The sequence below is a fragment of the Capricornis sumatraensis genome, chromosome 2, assembly GCF_032405125.1.
Source record: "Capricornis sumatraensis isolate serow.1 chromosome 2, serow.2, whole genome shotgun sequence".
NCBI lineage: Eukaryota > Metazoa > Chordata > Mammalia > Artiodactyla > Bovidae > Capricornis > Capricornis sumatraensis.
In genome coordinates, this window is record NC_091070.1 from 25,137,649 (window position 1) to 25,158,954 (window position 21,306).

Sequence of the window (21,306 nt, forward strand, 5' to 3'; positions counted from 1 at the left end):
TATAAGGTATTTTTACTATTAAACTTTTATTCTGAACCCTAACATAAAATGTCTGAGATATTCAAATCTATTTTGGGACACAAAATATTGGTTCAAATTAGGAGAGTTCTTTTGGATGAACTTTGACTTGCCAAGAGTTTTAACGAACAATATAATATATAATCACGAATCTTATTCCTTTGGATACAATCAGACCTCTCAGCACTCTTTCTTCATATAAACTGTCTTTCTGGATCTGAGGTCTGAAGAACACACTGAGGTTAATATTATGCATAAAATAGAACAAAGAAGAATGAACAGTATGTTCTTCAAATCTGGACAGGTTTCCATTATCATGAAGTGACAGAGCTCCTGACTTTTGGGTCAAAAGTGTTGTGAGGCTACAAGGATCAAAAATTCTATAGCACATAACTGAAAAGGAAAAAAAAAATTTCTTTTTTTCTTTCCAGAATGAGCTTAACAGCCTAATTAAGGAGAGCTGGAAGAAAGGATGGAAAACACAGAGCACTTCTAAGTCTCACTGTCTACCTACATGTAAGATCTGCCAATGTTTAGACATGCTTATATTTGAGTGTGTGTGTATGTGTACAGTCACTCAGTGTGTTCGACTCTTTGCAACCCCATGGGATTATCTAGGCAAAGATCAACTCCTCTGTCCATGGGTTTATCTAAGCAAAAATACTGAAGAAGGTTACCATTTCTTCCTTCTGGTGGGGGGAGGGGGCGGTCTTTCCGATCCAGGTATTGAACTGGTGTCTCCTGTGTCGTCAGGTGGATTCTTTTACCACTGAGCCACCTGGAAAGCCCTTTGTTTAATTTTAGAGCTTTATAATTAGAGCAGTGGTTTTGCCCTCTCACTTCCCCAACCTGGGACATTTGGCAACGGTCTGGCAACACTGTTGACTGTTAGAACTTCAGATGAGGGTCTACTGGCCACAGATGCTGCTAACCATGCAATAATGCACAATACAATGGCCCACAACAACTTATCCAGCCCCCAAAGTCAATGGTGCCAGGCTGAGAAACCCTGGACTGAAGGAACAGACTTTAGGCCTAAAATTTATGCCTAAAGTTATGACTAACCTAGATAGCATATTGAAAAGCAGAGACATATTACTTTGCCAACAAAGGTCCGTCTAGTCAAGGCTATGGTTTTTCCAGTGGTCATGTATGGATGCAAGAGTTGGACTGTGAAGAAAGCCAAGTGCCGAAGAATTGATGCTTTTGAACTGTGGTGCTGGAGAAGACTCTTGGAGAGTCCCTTGGACTGCAAGGAGATCCAACCTGCCCATTCTAAAGGAGATCAGCCCTGCGTGTTCTTTGGAGGGAATGATGCTTAAGCTGAAACTCCAGTACTTTGGCCACCTCATGCGAAGAGTTGACTCACTGGAAAAGATTCTGATGCTGGGAGGGATTGGGGGCAGGAAAAGACTCTGATGCTGGGAGAAGGGGATGACAGAGGATGAGATGGCTGGATGGCATCACTGACTCGATGGATGTGAGTCTGAGTGAACTCCGGGAGTTGGTGATGGACAGGGAGGCCTGGCGTGCTGTGATTCATGGGGTCGCAAAGAGTCAGACTGAGTGACTGAACTGAACTGAAGTGAACTGAAGGAAGAGGTGGTGCATTTGGAAATTCTTGATTCAATTGCTCTAACAACAACCATTCGAAAATGTGTTATTTGCACCTGTTGATCACACAGGCACACAGCCAGATTATCAAAAGCAGTTGAGAGGGACTAGGTAGTTACACGGAGAAGGCAAAGGCACCCCACTCCAGTACTCTTGCCTGGAAAATCCCATGGACAGAGGAGCCTGGTAGGCTGCAGTCCATAGGGTCGCTAAGAGTTGGGCACGACTGAGCGACTTCACTTTCACTTTTCACTTTCATGCACTGGAGAAGGAAATGGCAACCCACTCCAATGTTCTTGCCTGGAGAATTCCAGAGACAGTGGGGCCCCGTCTATGGGGTCGCACAGAGTCGGACACGACTGAAGCGACTTAGCAGCAGCAGCAGCAGCAGCAGCAGCAGGTAGTTACAACTCCTCCCCCCACCTTCCATAAGAATAGAAAAGGGACCATCTCAACGATAGGATCCTAACCCCACTAAGGGAGAATTAGCTATAGATGCCTTCACGTTTCCCTTCTGATGAGGACTGCTGCTTTGTGACTCCTGTTCTGGGTAGCTGTCTTTGGGTCTTAATTGTAGTCTTATTCCACACTGAAGGAATGTATACAGCCTTTGTTAGGGTAAGTATCTTTCCAACAATCATAACACCACGCCATTGTGATAAAGTGCATTGTCATACAATAAACTTCCTATTTTCTTTATACTCTCTGCAGTATATTCCCATGTAAATGATGTGACTTTCCTTTTCACATTTTCTTTTCTCTGCTTCTTCAAGCTTTTAGGCATATATTTATCTTACATGGTTTATATTTCTTGGTAATTATTCTCTAGTTATTTCATGTGAATATTTTGCTCACTAGATTCTTGACTAGGCTAAGATCTGTATCTTCAATCCCATGAAATTCCCTCTACCCCAGCATAGATCTGAGCACAAAGAACCATTTAATAGCTTGTTGAATAAACTAACCAATAATATGCACATAAATAAGAGAGCTGAATAAAATCCACAACAAATATTTCTATGTTGATATTCCACTGGGCAAATAAGGCTGATTGGACACTCATAAAAACATACACCAAACCAATGACATATAATTTTTCTGTAATAGTTAAAGAATGCTTATAATATGGTATTGCTTAAATATATTGTACTATTTCTTGCTAGGCAGAAATGTAATGGAGAAGGAGAAGGCATGGGTGACCCACTCCAGTACTCTTGCCTGGAAACTCCCATGGATGGAGGAGCCTGGTAGGCTGCAGTCCGTGGGGTCGCAAAGAGTTGGATGCGACTGAGTGACTTCACTTTCACTTTTCACTTTCATGCATTGGATAAGGAAATGGCAACCTGCTCCAGTGTTCTTGCCTGGAGAATTCCAGGGATGGGGGAGCCTGGTGGGCTGCCATCTACGGGGTCGCATACAGTCGGACATGACTGACGTGACTTAGCAACTTAGCAGTAGCAGAAATGTAAAAGGACTTGAGAGGAATTACATTTCCTCTTTCTTATTTTCTACAAAGCAATGAAGTAAGGCAAAATGCTGAGCATTTAAGTCTCTCAGTATCAGTGCACTGACGTGTAGAAATGGATGGATTCTGGTTACATATTGATTGTATGCAAAATCAGAAAGTATTAAGTAAACTTACTTGCTGTTTCTGTTAAATGCTGTGAATAAGCCAAATATACTTTACAACAACCCCAGTAGCTGGCTTCATTAGAGATGTATTCAACAACTGCTTGGAAACAACTAAATGTTCAATGTAATAAAAAAGCTATGCTTTCTGGAATCTTTTCATCTTTTCATAAAAGAGATCATTTCCCAATATTAAAACATTGCACTTGAATCATGATAACTAACATTTTTAAAAAAGATCCAAGAACTTCCTGACCTAATATAACCACAGAGTATTGACCATTTAAAAATGCTTACCTGGGATGAAAACGTACACACCAGGAAGTCTGCCTGGGAGAGAAAGTGTATATCCAGGATCACACCTCGAAGTGAATTTTCTGTGTATCGATTGTGTAGTCCAGCTGACCAAGAGATAGAGTTATCACTAATAAATTCATAATTGGGGTACCTGGAAAAAGAAACAAAATCACTGAAATCATAGAATTCTATCAGGAAGTAGTATCCTATCAACAGGAGGTGGACCTCCTTTACACAGGTGTGCCTCTCTTTCCAACAGTAAGGAGAGCTTTAACTCTGGCACTCAATAGAGTAGCTGACAAAACATCTTTGAATCCACTGATGGGGAAGAAACCATTCTGGGGTGTCCTGTATGTTAAAAGTTATTGGCATGTCATATAAAGTACACATATGCATCAGAATGTCCCTTTCAGTTCATGAAATAAATTGCAAATAGAAAGCTCTTTCTTTGTAATGAGTGACCTTGAAGAGCTTTTTCAGCCTGCTTTCATTTTTTTTCACATTGACACATTTTCATTTTATGCATTCCTCTCCCACTTTTATCCTTAAACTATCCTTTTCATCTTTTTAAAAGTGTAATTTATACATTGTCTTTTTCTTCCAGTTTTATTGATATATAATTGACATACAGTATCATGTAAGTGTAAGGCACAATGAACTGACTTACGCACATCACGAAATGGTTACCACAATGAGTTCAGTCACTATCCCTCACCTCCTAAAGAGACAACATCTTTTAAAAAGGAAAAAGAAAAACTTTTCCTTGTGATGAAAACTCTAGGGATATAATGTCTTAACAACTTTCAATTGCTGTGGCTAGGACATTCAACACTACGTTGAATTTAAGTGGTGAGAATGGCCATCTTTGTCTTCTTCCTGATCTTAGAGGAAAAACTTTCAGCTTTTCACTGCTGAATATTATGCTAGCTGTGGGACTGTCATATATTACAGCCTTTGTTATGCTGAGGTACATTTCTTCTACATCTACTTAGAGTTTTATTATAAATAAATGTAGAATTTTGTCAAATGCTTTTTCTGTACCTATTGAGATGATCGTATGATTTTTATCCTTTGTTTCGTTAATGTGGTGTGTTGCACTGACGGATTTGCAAATATTGACTATCCTTGTAACCACATGATCATGGTGTATGATCCTTTTAATGTATTGTTGGATTCAGCTTGCTAACATTCTGTTAATGATTTTTGTATCTTATCAATATTTGTCTGTATGTTTCCATTTTTGTGGCATCTTCGTCTGGCTTTTGAATCAGGGTGACCTTTGCTTTGCAGAATGAATTCAGAAGTCTTCTTTCTTCAATTTTTTGGAAGTACAGGCATTAATTCTTCTTTAAATATTTCATAAAGTTCACCCATGGGGCCATCTTGTCCTGGACTTTTGTTTGTTGGAAGCTTTTTGATTAATCTTGATTTAGTTCCATTACTGGTAATTGATTTGTTCATATTTTCTATTTCTTCCTAATGTAGTCTTGGAAAACCATAAATTTCTAGGAATTTATCCATTTCTTCTAGGTTGTCCATTTATTCACATAGAGCTGTTTGCAGTAATCTCTTTTGATCCTTTGATTTCTGTGGTGTTGGTGTGGATAGATTGCTCATCTACGCTTTGCTTAGTTCTTTTGGGGTTTGTTCTTTTGTTTGAAACACATTATTTGTCGCCTCATTTTTGCTTAATTCTCTGTGTTTATTTCTATATATTAGACAGGCCAGTTATGTTTTCTGTTCTTGGAGAAGTAGCTTATGTAGGAGATGTCCTATGGGGTCCAGCTACATACTCTCCTCTGGTCAACAGAGGTTGTATGTGGGCTGAGGGGGCACTTCTGTTGTGGTGGGGCCAACCACTGTGGGCAGGCTGGGAGGGAGGGCTAGCTTTCAGCTTGGCTGGCTGTCATGTCCTGCCTTATGTGGGGGCTGCTAGCGGCTGGTGGGTGGGTCTGGGTCCTGACACAGCTGGCTACATGGTCTGGGGAATCTTAGGGCTGGTGCCAGCCCACCGCTGGATGGGGCTGGGTTCTGGTGTTCCCGACTGCAGGTGTGCAGGCAGGTCCTAAGGCTGGTCTGGTCTTGTTGGTGGGAAGTGCTAGGTCCCAGCACCGCTGGCTTTGGGGCCTGGGGATCCCAGTACTGGAGGCAATCACCTAGTGGGCACATAAGCCCCCAGTGCTAATAGGCTAGAAGGAGGACTCGAAAATGGAGCTTGCTAGCACCAGGGGCTCTGTGGTAGAATGAGCTTCCCACTACCTGTGGCCAGGGTCTGTATCATCAGGGGGAGTCCCAGTTGCCTTCTGCCTCTCTAGGAGGCTCCAACCTGCTTTCAAATTTGGTCACTGAGCTTTTCTTTTAGAATATAAATATCATCATTAAATCTCATTAAAATTTTTAGTTTAGAATTTGTGATACTTCAGACTTGTCTCCTTTAACTTCCATATGTAGGTCTGGCATGCATGCATGCTCAGTTGCTTCAGTCATGTCTGACTCTTTGCAACCCCAGGGACTGTAGTCCGCCAGGTTCCTCTGTCCATGGATTTCCCAGGCAAGAATACTGGAGTGGATAGCCATTTCCTCCTCCAAGGGATCTTCCCAACCCAGGGATCAATTCCGTGTCTTGGGAATTGCATGTGGATTCTTTACCGCCGAGTCACTGGTGAAGCCCTAATCCCTATTAGCACCATCTTAACAAATAATGGTGATAAAGGAACCATTCTAATAAATTTATGTTAGTAAATTCCATGTAGATATCCACCAACTAATACTGTAGTAGTCCTGAGAGGATATGTGTTAAAAATACTGAAACAGGATGTCTTTAAAAAATCTACCATATGTTCAAATGATTCTACTCTGAATCAGAGGTTTAATTATATTTCAGTATAGAGTGAATAAATTTTCTCAGTACATGTGATAGATCAGAGTTAAGTTGTAAACTTTGGGAAGTTACATGCAAAAGGGATAATCACTGTACTTACTTTATATATTTTTTTAATAAATTAAGTACTGTAAACAGCTTAGAAGAGTACCTGGTATACAGTAAATGCTCAATAAATTTAGCTAATCACTAGCTGTGACTGTCAAACATTCTTTCCTCAGACATCCACTTGGTTTTATCTCTTATTTCCTCCTTGTCTCTCTGCTCAAATGTAGCTCTTAGTGAGGAGTTTGGCAAACCTTAATCCTTCTACTTGCTTAATTTTTCTCCATGGCTCTTATCACTGGGCATAATATTAATTTACTGTTTATTTTGGGCTTCCCTGGTGGCTCAGTGGTAACGAACCTGCCTGCTAAGCAGGAGATCTGGGTTCAATCCCTGGGTTAGGAAGATCCCTTGGAGAAGGAAATGGCAACCCACTCCAGTATTTTTGCTTGGAGAATCCCATGGACAGGGGAGGCTGGCAGGCTACAGTCCTTGGGGTCACAGAAGAGTCAGACATGACTTAGCAACTAAATAACAACGGTTTACTGTCTGCATTCATTCCCACCTCCATCATCCCTAATTAGAATGTAAACTGTAAAGAGAAGCATTTCTTCTGCTCTGTTTACTCTGTTATTCTAGCACCTAAAAGTGAATCTAGAATGTAACAGAAAATCAGTAAGTATTTGTTGAACTAACAGGAGTTTCTATTCATAAGTCCCGAGACAGCAAGCGTCAGTTTACGTGGCTTTTTCCACACAGGATTTCCCAAAGGTTAGAACTATGCCTTATTTTCCTTTGCATCACAGCATCTAGAACTCCACATAAAGTCATGTGGATAAACACACGAACAAGTGAGTGCTACCTATGACTGGGACGTTTTCCTAATTCCCTAACAGCTGCTTCAGATTTCTCTTCATTCCACAGCCTCCAAGGAGCTTTCTCTTACTGCCTCTAATAATGATTGTGAAGAAAAAGTCTCTGAGCACTGTTTCAGACTGGTATTCAGTGATCAGATCCATTTGGCCTCATTATTTTTGACATTTTGCCCTCCCAGCTCTGAATCAGGGAGATGAAGGAAATGTCACATTTGTTCTATAAAGAAAACAACCAAAGAGACTTTTAATGTGATTCCTGTGAAGATGCATATATCCAGGCAAGGGGCTAAAACAGAAACAAATAAATATGACAAGGCTGGAGGGTGAAGGAGGAGGGAAACTGTTACAACACACCAGTACAGGTGGTATCCTAGAGTAAAGACTAACTCTGTCAGCATGCTATGGGTACTGAGTGGAACAGAGTGATCCTTTTACTGAGAAGTAACACTAACATTATGCCCTTCCGAACTTAAAGGCCTCTTCCTGGCACCAAACCAAAAGGGCACCTAAGTTCCTCAGGCCTTATCTCTATATGCAAAAGAGCTTGGGGAAGGATACTGAGTGCTGAAAAAAAAAACAGAAACAATGGAAATAATGAAGGAAGGAGATTCTGTACTTTCAACAATGAGCATGGAAAACTCCACACAAACATGCTTCTTTCTTGTCTTATGCCCACAAGTATGCAGCAGAAGAGGTCTTCCACTGTAAGGTTGCAGAGATTGGCAATGATTTAAAAGAGTATCTTTTCTTCTTTCATGTCATAAAAATTTATTTTTTATATCACACACAAAGAACTAACTTGAAATTAAAAATCGTATCAAATTTTCTTTTGCGAAGTCTTTCTTCAGACTGAGGGAAAGACTCTTCTTGACTTCACTACCTAGTATACACCTCCTTCAGGACAAGTACTGATATATGATGACACTGTGATTAAGGGTGACATGTATACTGCCTATCAGTTAGACAGATACTCCTGAGAGGAGAAGCCACATATTATTTTTGGTTTCTTTGTGTATTCCTAATGTAAGAAATGCAAGGCTAGATGAAGGCACAAGCTGGAATCAAGACTGCCAGGAGAAATATCAATAACCTCAGATATCCAGATGACACCACCCTTATGGCACAAAGTGAAGAGGAACTAAAAAGCCTCTTGATGCGAGTGGAAGAGGAGAGTGAAAAAGCTGGCTTAAAACTCCACATTCAGAAAAATGAAGATCATGGCATCCAGTCCCATCACTTCATGGCAAACAGATGGGGAAACAATGAAAACAGTGACCGATTTTATTTTCTTGGGCTCCAGAATCACTGAAGATAGTGACTGCAGCCATGAAATTAAAAGATGCTTACTCCTTGGAAGAAAAGCTATGACAAACTCAGACACCATATTAAAAAGTATAGACTTTACTTTGCTGACAAAGGTCCATCTAGTCAAAGCTATGGTTATTCCAGTAGTCATATATGGATGTGAGAGTTGGACTATAAAGAAAGCTGAGTGCCAAAGAACTGATGCTTTTGAACTGTGGTGTTGGAGAAGACTCTTGAGAGTCCCTTGGACTGCAAGGAGATCCAACCAGTCCATCCTAAAGGAAATCAGTACTGAATATGCATTGGAATGACTGATGCTGAAGCTGAAACTCCAATACTTTGGCCATCTGATGCAAAGAACTGACTCTTTGGAAAAGGCCTTGATGCTGGGAAGGAGGAGAAGGGGACAACAGAGGATGAGATGGTTGGATGGCATCACCGACTCGATGGACATGAGCCGAGTGTTTGAGCAAGCTCTGGGAGTTGGTGATGGACAGGGAAGCCTGGCATGCTGCAGTCCATGGGGTGCAAACAGTCACAGATGACTGAGCGACTGAACTGAACTGAACTGAATGCCCTGTAACTGTGTCTAGCAAATTGTATGTAGTTAGATAAAATGGTGAAGACATTTACCACTGTGGCTGATTCTTCATTGGATATGGCAACCAAATGCTTTAGAAAACCTTTTTAACAGATTTCCCTTGCTTCTATTTATTTAAATAAACTTAATTTTAGGAAGAGCTCATCCCGCATTTTTCATAAAGAGCAAAATAAATATGTAAATATTTAATCTGAGAGATTTTTAATGGCTTGTTTTTTCCTCCTGTTCCACTCCTACCCTCAATCTCCATTATCCAGAGTACAATATTGGACAGACAATTTTGACAGTTCTTATTTCTTTGACTGCCAACGGTAGTAGTATCTACTGCCAACTGTACTATAAGGATTGCTTGGTGTAAGAATATCATGCTGTGCTATGGATCACAGCTGTAACATGTTCATTTTCTTTTATCTAAATACTTTCAAGCCCAGAAATCCAGATTAAGGAAATAATATGGATAATTTTAGGCACACCTCACTGCACTGGAAATAACCTGTCAAATATTAGGAGAATGGTCAAGCAAGCAATGGTATTTCCATTTACTGGATATTTAATCACTGAAAAAAAAAGGAGACAATGGCTTTTTTTTTTAAGGAAACTGTGAAAAGGGATCTATTGCTGTATTAAGAAAAAGAAAAGTTCAAATTATATAGAATATGATCAACTTTTAAAATGTAAAACTATACAAATATCTGAAGGAAATATGGTGACATTTAAGTAGTTGTTACCACTGAGTAATGAGATCATGAGTAAACTCTTTTCCTTGTTTGTATACTCACCAACTCCATATTTTCTAATGAGCATGAACTATTTTGTTAATCAAGGGGAAAATTTATGATGCATTCAAGAACAAGTAAAAGAGTAAATAAAGTAATATTTTAAGATTTTTTTCAACTAAGCTACACATTCAGTCAGGTGTTTTAAAATGAAGGACTAAGATGAACTATTTCTACTTTGTTTCTAATAGGTCTGCATATCAAACTGGAATAGTATCTGTGGAATTTATTTCTTATGTTTTGTGTCCAAATCTTCATTTAATCCCTAACTCTTATACAAGAATTATAAGTATAATATATAACTTGGCTTCTGTTTGGCTGATGAATTTCTCGGCCTTTTGGCTTGTATGTGTATATATGTGTGTGAGAGAGAAAGAGTGTGTGTCTGTGTGTATAATCCATAGAGGGAGCCTTAAAGAAAAAGCAATTTATATCAGGTTAATTTACATTCTTATGAGGTAGAAATAGGGTTTAAAGGATTATCCAGTGATTTGGATAAATGCTTGCATTATAGTATTCATTCCAGATTTGTTTTTCTCCCCAACATTTGTTTTTCTTTGTGACATAAAAAGGATTGAGAAACAAATTAATTAAAAGTCAAATAGGTCAAATGACTAACTGCTAATAAAATGTTTTCAAACTGACTGGGCTGAAATGAACATAACTCAGTACTTACTGAACACTTACTAAAACTAGGTATAGTTTCAAAGTGCTTATAATGTGAGGGAACCAGAAATAAGCAAGTGCTAAATATTAAGATAAATGCACTTAGGGGAGGAACACTTAGTCAAGGGTTCAGGGATGATTCTGGAGTAGATGGTATTACTGAACTGCAAGGAAACCAAACCAGTCAACCCTAAAGGAAATCAACCTTGATTATTCATTGGAAAGACTGATGCTAAAGCTGAAGCTCCAATACTTTGGCCACCTGATACAAAGCCAACTCACTGGAAAAGACCCTCATGCTAGGAAACATTGAGGGTAGGAGGAGAAGGGGATGACAGAGGATGAGACAGCTGGATGGCATCACCAACTCAATGGACATGAATCTGAGCAAACTCTGGGAGACAGTGAAGGGCAGGGAAGCCTGGCGTGCTGCAGTCCACAGGGTCACAAAGAGTCGGACACGACTCAGTGACTGAACAACAACAAAAGCGCTACTCATACTGTCCGTTCCCCTACAAGAGTAGGAATTCCTTGGGAGCAGAGAGTGTCTTGCGTGTCATGCCCTCCCCAGCACCTAGCACAGTGCCTGAAATACAGGCGGGTGGGCTCAGTATCAATGGTGTTGCTCAGTACGAGCTGGCAGTCCTTATTCTTTCACCAACAAAACTCCTCCTTTGATTCTCTTTTTAAAAAATAGAATCTCCAAATTCCAGAAGTTTTTACAAGGTGAAAACTTGTATCTTACACATGGTTTCAGTTGCCTTCAATTCTTAGTGAAGACTGTAAGAGCAAAAGGACAAGTACGTTGTGTGTTTCATTTTTAACAGTCTTGTGAATTGATTAGTGTTACGGACTGAATGTTTGTGTCCCCTCAGAATTCATATGTGTAAGCCCTAACTCCCAATGTGATAATATTTGGAAATGGGGCCTTTGGGAAATCCTTAGCGTGGGGCCCTTATGATGGAATGGGCGTCCTTACAAGAGACACCAGAAAGCTTGCCCCTCTGCCTTCCAAGCACACAAAGGTCGTGTGAGTATATTATGAGATGACTGCTGCCTACAAGTTGAGAGAAGGGGGTTTCACAATGAAGTCTACACCTTGCTGGCACCACAAATATGCTTTGATCATAATAACAGTTGCACGAGCACACAGCTGTTTGAATTTAAAACCCCCAATAATCAGTAATAAAATTCAATGTAACAAGAATCACCAGTCGTGGGAATTAAGGATTCATTCTGACTGAAAAGAGATGATCCACTGTAGAATCATAGTTCATCTAACTTACTTTGTTTTTGCCTCCTTTAATAAAGAAGGGTCATCTGTGGCCAAATAAACTCTTTTTTTATCCACTTTCATTCTGCGAGCAAGAAGCTGAAAATGTTCTTCAACATGCACCATGTATTCCTCAATGGGATGGAAGGCTGCTTCTGTTCCCACTTTGTCTGTGCGTCTAACATGGACTCTGTAAGGACAGAGAGATAAAGTCAGATTCCGCTGAAAATGCTCCAATCCAGAGAGTACTTTTAGGGTATTCAGCTTTATACCTCTATTCATGGTGGCATTATGGACATTTCCTTTTCTTTTTAAAAAAATTTATATATTTTAATTGGAAGATAGCTACTTTACAATAGTGTGATGGTTTTTTACCATACATCAACATAAATCGGCCCTTCTCTCACATCCCTTCCCACCCTATCCCTCCAGGTTGTCACAGAGCACTGGCTTTGGGTGCCCTGCATCATACATCAAACTTGCCCTGGCTATGTTTTATACCTGGTAATGAATATGTTTCAATGCTTTCTTTCAAATCATCCCACCCTCTCCTTCCAATGAGTCCAAAAGTCTGTTCTGTATATCTGTGTCTCCTTCGCTGCCCTGCATGTAGGATCGTCAGTACCATCTTTCTAGATTCCATATATATGTGTTAATATACAGTATTTGCCTGACTCATTTCACTATGTATAGTAGGCTCTAGGTTCATCCACCTCATAAGAACTGACTCAAATGTGTTCCTTTTTATAGCTGAGTAATATTTCACTGTGTATATACACCACAACTTTATTCTGTGGATGGACATCTAGGTTGCTTCCATGTCCTAGCTATTGTAAATAGTGCTGCAGTGAATATGGGTATATGTGTCTTTTTCAATTCTGGTTTCCCCATTTATGTACATTTAAACCAAGTTTTCTTTCATTTTCAACATTAGAAAAAATAAAACCAATATTAAAAAATTCAAACACATGTATTCTAAATATATTTGCATATTAATACAAGGGGGATTAGAAAATAAGTCTTTGAAAAATGCTTTAAAGAGAAAGTAATTGGCAAATCAGAAGTATGGGAGATTCTAGGGTTAGACTGTATACAAGGCAGCAAATACCAACCAAAAAACTAGAAATAATTTTTTAATATTTTTGACAATAAAGTATGTCAAGACTCACAGTTATTATTATAGAACATTAAATATATCATTTGTAATGTCTTGATGCCAAGTTTTCTTTTTCTTCATTTTATCCTATATCATCACTGTAACAGCAGCTTGTAGAGTTTAAAGCTAAGGAAAACACAGACCTGCAAGGATAGTCTCTATAGCGCAATCAAGGCAAGGCAAACCTTTTAAGAGTTCTTACTATTTTAAGTTTGTAGAACCATTCCAAACTTTTTTTGTTGTAGGTATAATGAATTTCCATTCTCTGCTGTTTTACCCTACCAGATACAAGCAGAGACTAATTTCATCTGTCCTATTTAAGAAAAGCTCAAAAACTGTGAAATTGTAGAACTGGGGACACAAAAGTTACACTGTCTTGCACTAAGGCCTCAACTTTCAACAGTATTTTAATGAAATTAAGAATAATAGTAATCATAGTTGGTTTTCATATGTTAAAACACTCCTTACATTTGCCCTTTCTATAACCCCTCTCTTCCCAAGTTACTAAACCACTGCTCATAAAAAGAAAAGAACAAGATAGATTTGTTTCCTTTTAGGTCATAATATATGAGCAAGTCTTAAGTCAAGCCTGGGGCTTCCCTGGTAGCTCAGATGGTAAAGGATCTGCCTGCTGTGCAGGAGACCCAGGTTTGATCCCTGGGTTGGGAAGATCCCCTGGAGAAGAGAATGGCAACCCACTCCAGTATTCGTGCCTGGAGAATTCCATGGACAGAGGAGCCTGGTGGGCTATAGTCCATGAGGTCACAAAGAGTCAGACATGACTGAGCGACTAACACTTTCACAGTAAGTCAAGCCTGCTGCTGCTGCTAAGTTGCTTCAGTTGTGTCCGACTCTGTGCGACCACAGACGGCAGCCTATGAGGCTCCCATTTATTATGAATCTGGAGTGAGGCTTCAGTTTCACTGCAGTTACTCTGTCATCTTCACGGCTATTCTTTCCTTTGCATTCCAGATGATAGTCCAGGTGTGAATACTAGCATATGAGCACCTATTGTATCACACCTTTTCCTTTTTATAATCTTCTTAGTCACTGGTTCTCTCAGGAAATTTGGAATTGTTCATTGTGCTCTGGAGATGAAATGGGACAGAAAGAACAATTCCACTGAATTTCAATGAGAAGTTTCATAAGAAGAAACACTACTTGAAATTCTGATTTTTACCATGCATTTGTTTTAGTACCATTTAGAACAGGGGTCAGTAACTTATGTACATATGAAGACGAAGACACAAGTGGGAAAATGGGAAAGGAGATCTATAACAAAAAGGAACAATCAAAGGAAGAGGAACAGAGTACTACTAAGCCATTCTCTCAGTTCTCCAAGTATTCCTAAAACTAGGCCTGGACCAGTAATTTGAGAGAGGACCTTAAATGGAATTTCATGAAAGAATTAGAATGTTAGAGCTGTGAAGGATATTAGAATATAACTCTTTCATCTAACAGTTAAAGAAACTGAGGCCTCTGAAGACATTTCAGGAAACAAAATGACAACATAAGGCAAAAAGGAATGTTGGTTTCTTTCACTTGCATTTCAGCCCAGTCTTGTAAAAGTAAAAGTTATTTGTGTACTTGCCTGATTTTCATTATCACAGCTCCTCTAGGGCAAGGAATCTGATTTTATTTATTCCCAATTCCACCAAACACAACAAATAAATGAATGAATGAATGATGGGTAGACACAAAAGTCTATTATTGTGTTAATAGATACCTATTATCTAACCCAGTGCTTTTTTTTTTTTTTAAATATACAAAGAGTGACAATTAAGGAAGGCCAAGGATAACCAAGTAAGTTGTCCAAAGTCACATGACTTGCTAAGTGGTAGAAACTAGTCTGGACTCCTAGATCTTGAATTCTAGTGCACCCCTCTTTCAGACAACACACTGCCTCAGTGTGCAAATAACATAGTTGTCTGCAGAACTTCAAGTTCCTGTATTTGGTCAGTTCTCAATGTGGGGGATGCTCCATGAACAATTAATAAAGGTAGCTTTCTGCTATGTAAAACTACAGGTTATCTAAACAAAGTTAAGAAGCTTTACATCCTGGTTTTGCCTTTATAAACTCTGGAACTTTGGGAAGAGATTTTCTGTAAAATGGTCATCTCTGCCTACTTCACTGGACTGTGTTACAGGATCACTGAGATAATGCAGTTGAAGTTATTTTGGTAATGTAACTACTATCCTGCATCTTTCTCCACCTTGAAAGTTCTGTTCCAACACTGTGGTTCTGAAGGCTTTCTTGGTCCAGAAAGTACATTTCCCCTTCTCTGACTTCTCATAAGACTTTTATGCTTTTCCTCAGGGCATTAATCACATTCTCCCAGTATAATGTTAGTTGTTAAGTCTCTTTTCCCATGGACTGTAATGAGTTGAAAGGAGTCATTTAAAAAAAATTAATCTTGGTCCCCCACAGTAGCAGGTATTCAATAAATGTTCTGCAGATAAGTGAATGAATCAACACATGTATTAATATTAATCAATAGCTGACTTTATTACAAACAACAGAAGCTGCAGAATGCCATAGTCTAGCCTACAAATCTATTTTCAGGAATTACTTATGCATCAGTCTCTCTGAAAGGTAATAACATTTTACAGTGTATTTTCTCCCTACAGAACCAAAATCCTTTTTTCATTCTTATATTATCACATCATCATTTTTAGGGGAGGTATTACCTTCCCTATTTTACAAATGGAAAAAAAATAAAAGCTCAATAATGCTATTATTAAGTAACTTGACCCAGAATTAGGGAACAGGCAGGAGTATTACCAAGGTCACTTAACTCATATTCTTTCCTTTAGGCAAAGAACATTTCCTGTGGTGTGAAATCTGGCATCAGGACAAGAAAAACTCCTTATTCATAACTTTTTATGTATTGGTATAGGACAGAGCACATGCTTGTGAGCAAAGGTGTTCTTTTGGACTTTTTTTGCTTCCAAGATTTCCTGATACATTTCCCTTAACGTAAGCATGAGACTGAATACATATATAAACAGTAATTGCTAAGTGGGCTAAGAGACAACTTTAAATAACAATTTCAACATTATCTTACACTACAAATGAAATCTTTGTTCTCAAAATAGGTTCTAAAACAAAAAAGAAAACAGAACATCAAAAATGCAAAATCACCACCAGTGGCAATGAAAGAAACCTAAGAATAAGGAGTAAAAGAAAATCTATAAATGTGAGCACCCCATCTCATGGCCCTCTTAGAGTAAGATAGGAAGCATGTATAGTATGTAAAATACTCCCAATAAAACAAAATTTTGCTTGTTTCCCCAGGAGAGACAGCTAATTTCAGAAATGTGTCTTAATATATTTGCTGAACGAATAAATGAACAAATTATTAAGTGACTAAATTATGATGACTCAGCTGTTCTAAGTGAACAAAGGAAGAATGATCTCCCTGTGGCCTAAGGTGAACGCTGGAACCTCTGTTTTGGGGTGTGGCTATGAAAATTATACTAAATCTTGTAACATTCATACTGTTCTCTAAAGTTATGCACCCATGTTACTACATATCACTTTAGGAGAAACAAATCAGGTTCTTACCCAATAACTGGATGTTTGAAGCCTAGCTTCTTGGTGGCCTCTTCTATTTCCTTTTCTAGCCAAGGCTGTGGGCGGATCAAGTATTTGACAAACTGGGACACCCACCACACTGCAGGATCACCATGGACTCGTACAAGTCGATCTGCAAGGTCTTCTGGAACAGCCAGGGGTAAATATGGAGGACGAGGATGAAGACTGTCCACAATGGGGAGCTCAACTACCTGCACATTTTTGTCCTTTATTTCACCTGAGGGAATATCAAAGCATATCATCACATTGTATTGCGTGTACAACTACCATTTGACAAGAACTCACTCTGGGTGCTTTTACTGGCACAGAAACTCCAAAATATTATAATTTTCATTTTATAGAGGAAGTTAAGTAACTTGCCCTCGGTACCAGAGTAAAAGTGACAGAGCCGAATGTCACATTCAGGTTGGTCTGCCTCTCAAGTATGTGGCCTTTTCTTTTCTACCATAATGGGCTGCCATATCAATACCTCATAACCCAGATAAAGATGGTTTCCAGCACTCCAAGCATCTAATCAGAGAATAACCATATTGTCAGTGGACATGTTCCCGTAGGCAAAGTCCTGTTTTTCATAACTGTTTTTCTTTTTAAAATTTGTATTGCAGTTCCGTTGACTTACAATGTTGTGTTACTTTCTGCTGTATGGAGAAGGACAAATATCAAATGATAGCGCTTACACGTGGAATCTGTAATTCTTTGTTTTGAATTAGACAAAGAGTTCTCAAAACTTCTAGCATGTCATGATAGCAAATGGCTCTTGCATACTTTCATGACAGAGCACAATGACTCTAGAGATATCTAAAGATTACAATTTTAAGACAAGTACCTCTTTTAAAGAAACAAAATAAGATAGTTCCAAAATCTTTTTTTTTGCCTGGCCAAAATTAGATCTATTATATTTTCAATGATGACCATAATAGAATCTGTGTTGATTGTATACCTGAATAATTTTAATTTCAAGTTAGAAAAGAGATAGATAATTGCTGTAAATTATGATTAGTTTTGAAATTCAACTTCTATGTACCATTAATGTTACTGCTGTTCTATCAACTTTATAATATGTTGAGAACAAACCAAGATGTTATAACCAGCATCCTCAGAGTTTATGTCACATTTTAAAGACCACATAGTATTAATAATAACTAGAAAACACAAACATACTAGGCAGAAAGATTTTACAAATATAAAATATACTGACTTAAATTTTAAGTAACAAAATATATTAACCTAAACATGTAAAATAACTCCAGTTAAGATGCTGTCATTGTGCATAATAAATCAGAATCACAGTTAATCACTGGGCCATTAAAGAAAGAATGTATTTGTTGTGAGCAGACATAGAATATGTTTGAAATATATTCACCAAAATGAAACACAGTCCTTAAATTTTGTTTTTCTATAAATGGAAAAAGTGTTTTAAAATAAATTACATGATCCGGGTATGTCACTCAAACCAACTGCATGGTTATTAGAAAGTCAGTTGTAAAGCTAAGGATTAGAAACATCTGGTTAATATTCTCACTGATATGTAAAACTCATTTCAGGAGTCTTAGAACAAAACCCCTGACACATAATGTTGAGTGAATAAATGAGAATAAACAAATTTACCACCAGTATTGCAGTTCACTTCGTATGCCAGTTAAGAAGGAGCTGGGCACCTTTATCAGATGAGAAACTGTAATTAAGAGTGTTTAGGGAAACAGTGAGCTGTATTTTAAATTAAGCTCTAATATCTCCCTAAGGCAAGGAAAATTAGGGTGCTCTCCCCAGGGTGGAGATGATAAGTAGTATATGTATGAGAAGGAAAAAAAAGTAAGGTAGAAAGCTAGCCTTTTCTTATAAAAAAGAAAGAGAAAAAAGAAGGAAAATCCTAGCTTCTCCTATATGACCATAAACAAAAGCAAAATTAGTAGAGCAACTTTCTTTTTGTAATTTCTTCCTGAAAAGGTTATGCTAAATTTCCCATGTAACTAACTCCAAACTTCACTCAAGAGAAAGTATTACCTTCTATAAATAATTGTCCCAAGGCCTTAATTTCTGCATAGATAGCTCTATTGACTATTTCATTTCAGAAATGAAAACTACGCTTGCACCTTCCCGACACAGAACTCAGTATATTTGTATTGACTTATTTATTCATTCACTTGTTCAAATATTTACTGAATACTACACTATGCTAAAACACTGTACTAGTCAGAGTATAGCCTATAGAGTGATGACATGGTTACTGACTTTCAAGATTTCCAGTTCAAAAACCTCACTCAGAACCAGACTGCTTTTGGTGAAACAAATAAACAAAGGAACACACAACACCATCATCACCAACAAACACGCTATCTAAAACATATCAATACTCAGTTATCCAGTAAAATATTAAGAAAGGGGTATTCATATTTATAAATAAAAAAAAAACTTAGAATAAAACTTGAGCCTCCTCAATAATGACATATTTCAAAATGAAAGAAAATTACATAGTACATGCTAAGTTGGAAGTTCTTTTCTTTTACTTGGTTTGCCATAAAACATTCTTATTCTATTGGAATACACATTCAAAAGAATTTAAACCTGGAACAGATCCTAGAGATAATCTTATTGACAGTTTTCTAAACTTTAGTCATTTATGTACCACCTTTGTAATTTCTGCCATATCCATACGTACCATCTGTACTATTTAATGTTTAAAAATCCACTTTTTAAAACTTAAATTGATTTATTTTATATATGGTAACTGAAACTATAACTTTGCTACAAACAAAACTATGTTATTAAATTTTATACAAATTCTCTTGCTTATAAAGGGCACTAAGTTCAAGCCAGATTACTATTTTTTAAAAAATTTATTTGGCTGCATGTGGCACACAGGATCTTTGTTGGATCATGCAAGATCTTCTGTTGCAGTGCCCAGACTCTCTAGTTGTGGCAGGTGGGCTCCAGAGGGCGCAGGCTCCAGCAGTTGGCATGTGAGTGCTCTAGCTGTGGCACGCAGGCTCTGGGGTGTGGGCTCAGCAGTTGTGCGTGGGGTTAGCTGCTCTGCAGCATAAGGGGTCCTAGTTCCCTGACCAGGGATCGACCTGCCTAACTCTGCACTGCAAGGCAGATTCTCAACCACTGGATCACCGGGAAGTGCCTGAGGCCAGCGTGAGGAACTCCGCCCATGGCAAAGGTCATGAGGAAGGCGCGTGAGGAACTCCGCCCATGGCAGGGAAGTCCCCAGATTCTATTAAAAGACTAAATAAGGAATAACTCACCTATGAGTCAAAGTTTAAATTTTTTTTTTCTTTTCAGAAAACTGCCTGATATTATCTTACATGCCACCTAAAGTCACCTCTAGTAATCTGTGGTAGGTTTCAGAATTTTGGGAAACACATTTATTTAAACCCCCTTATTTTCCAGAGGAAACAGAGTAAGAGTGGTTAAGAGGATTTCTCAAAGGTAATTAGCTAATAATCAGACTCTAGTGCTTACTCTCGGAGAAGGCAATGGCACCCCACTCCAGCACTCTTGCCTGGAAAATCCTATGGACGGAGGAGCCTGGAAGGCTGCAGTCCATGGGGTTGCTAAGAGTCAGATACGACTCAGCGACTTCACTTTCACTTTCCACTTTCATGCATTGGAGAAGGAAATGGCAACCCACTCCAGTGTTCTTGCCTGGAGAATCCCAGGGACGGGGGAGCCTGGTGGGCTGCCGGCTATGGGGTCGCACAGTCGGACACGACTGAAGTGACTTAGCAGTGCTTACTCTACTATACTACATTCTGCTTTCTGGAACATGCATTAAAAAAAAAAAAAAGCATTTAAGTGCATCCCTGTTTACCAATGAAGAGTGCTCTGCCATTCTAAGACTGTTGTTTAGCTGCTAAATTGTGTCTGACTCTGTGACCCCACGGACTGTAGCCCTTCAGGCTCCTTTGTTCATGGGGTTTCCCAGGCAAGAATACCAGAGTGGGTTGCCATTTCCCTCTCCAAGGGATCTTCCTGACCCAGGGACTGAACTCAGGCAGATTCTTTACCAGTGAGCCATGACAGATGCCCAGATTAAGACATCAGCATTGGTTAAAAAAAAAAAAAAGTACTGCATCAGTCTCTAAAAAGAGGATATTTTAGATATACAAATTATACGCTAAGTTAGCACTATTCATCTGTAAAGAACCAGTGCAAACTAGCCTGGGTGTTATACAACTGACTGCCCAGTTCAACCTCAATTGATACGGTCATTATTAATTATCTCATATTTCAGATGACCTCTCTGGTTGATAACCCTATTTTATCAGGTCATTCTCTTTGCCAAGGGCAGATTAAGACTCAAAAAGCTTGTTAGTACACAACAAGCCTGTTCTCTGGCAGGAGCACAGGCAGCTCTTTGTAAGGGATGATCTTCTCAGCTACAAGCAAGTACCTCTAGAAGAGCCCTCCTCCCTGCTGGTCAATTCATAACAGCTCTGTTTAAAAGCATTACTCTGCTACTGTTTTATGTAACATAAGTCAGAGACACTAGCCCTGCCGATAGTCAATCAGAATTATTAGTCTTCAAAAGAAAGGGCTTTAGAAGCTTAATATCCACCATACCTAGACAGC

General features: G+C 38.7%; 1 protein-coding gene across 2 annotated transcripts in view; it reads right to left on the reverse strand.

Moving 5' to 3' along the window:
• FUT8 (fucosyltransferase 8) overlaps positions 1–21,306 on the reverse strand; it is a 318,971-nt gene that overhangs the window by 7,351 nt on the left and 290,314 nt on the right. For both annotated transcript variants that reach the window (XM_068964112.1, XM_068964113.1), the window contains exons 9-11: positions 16,702–16,948; positions 11,994–12,170; positions 3,559–3,709 (exon numbers count right to left, since the gene is read on the reverse strand). In XM_068964112.1, coding sequence (XP_068820213.1) covers positions 3,559–3,709; positions 11,994–12,170; positions 16,702–16,948 — 575 coding nt within the window. The remainder of the gene's footprint in view (positions 1–3,558; positions 3,710–11,993; positions 12,171–16,701; positions 16,949–21,306) is intronic.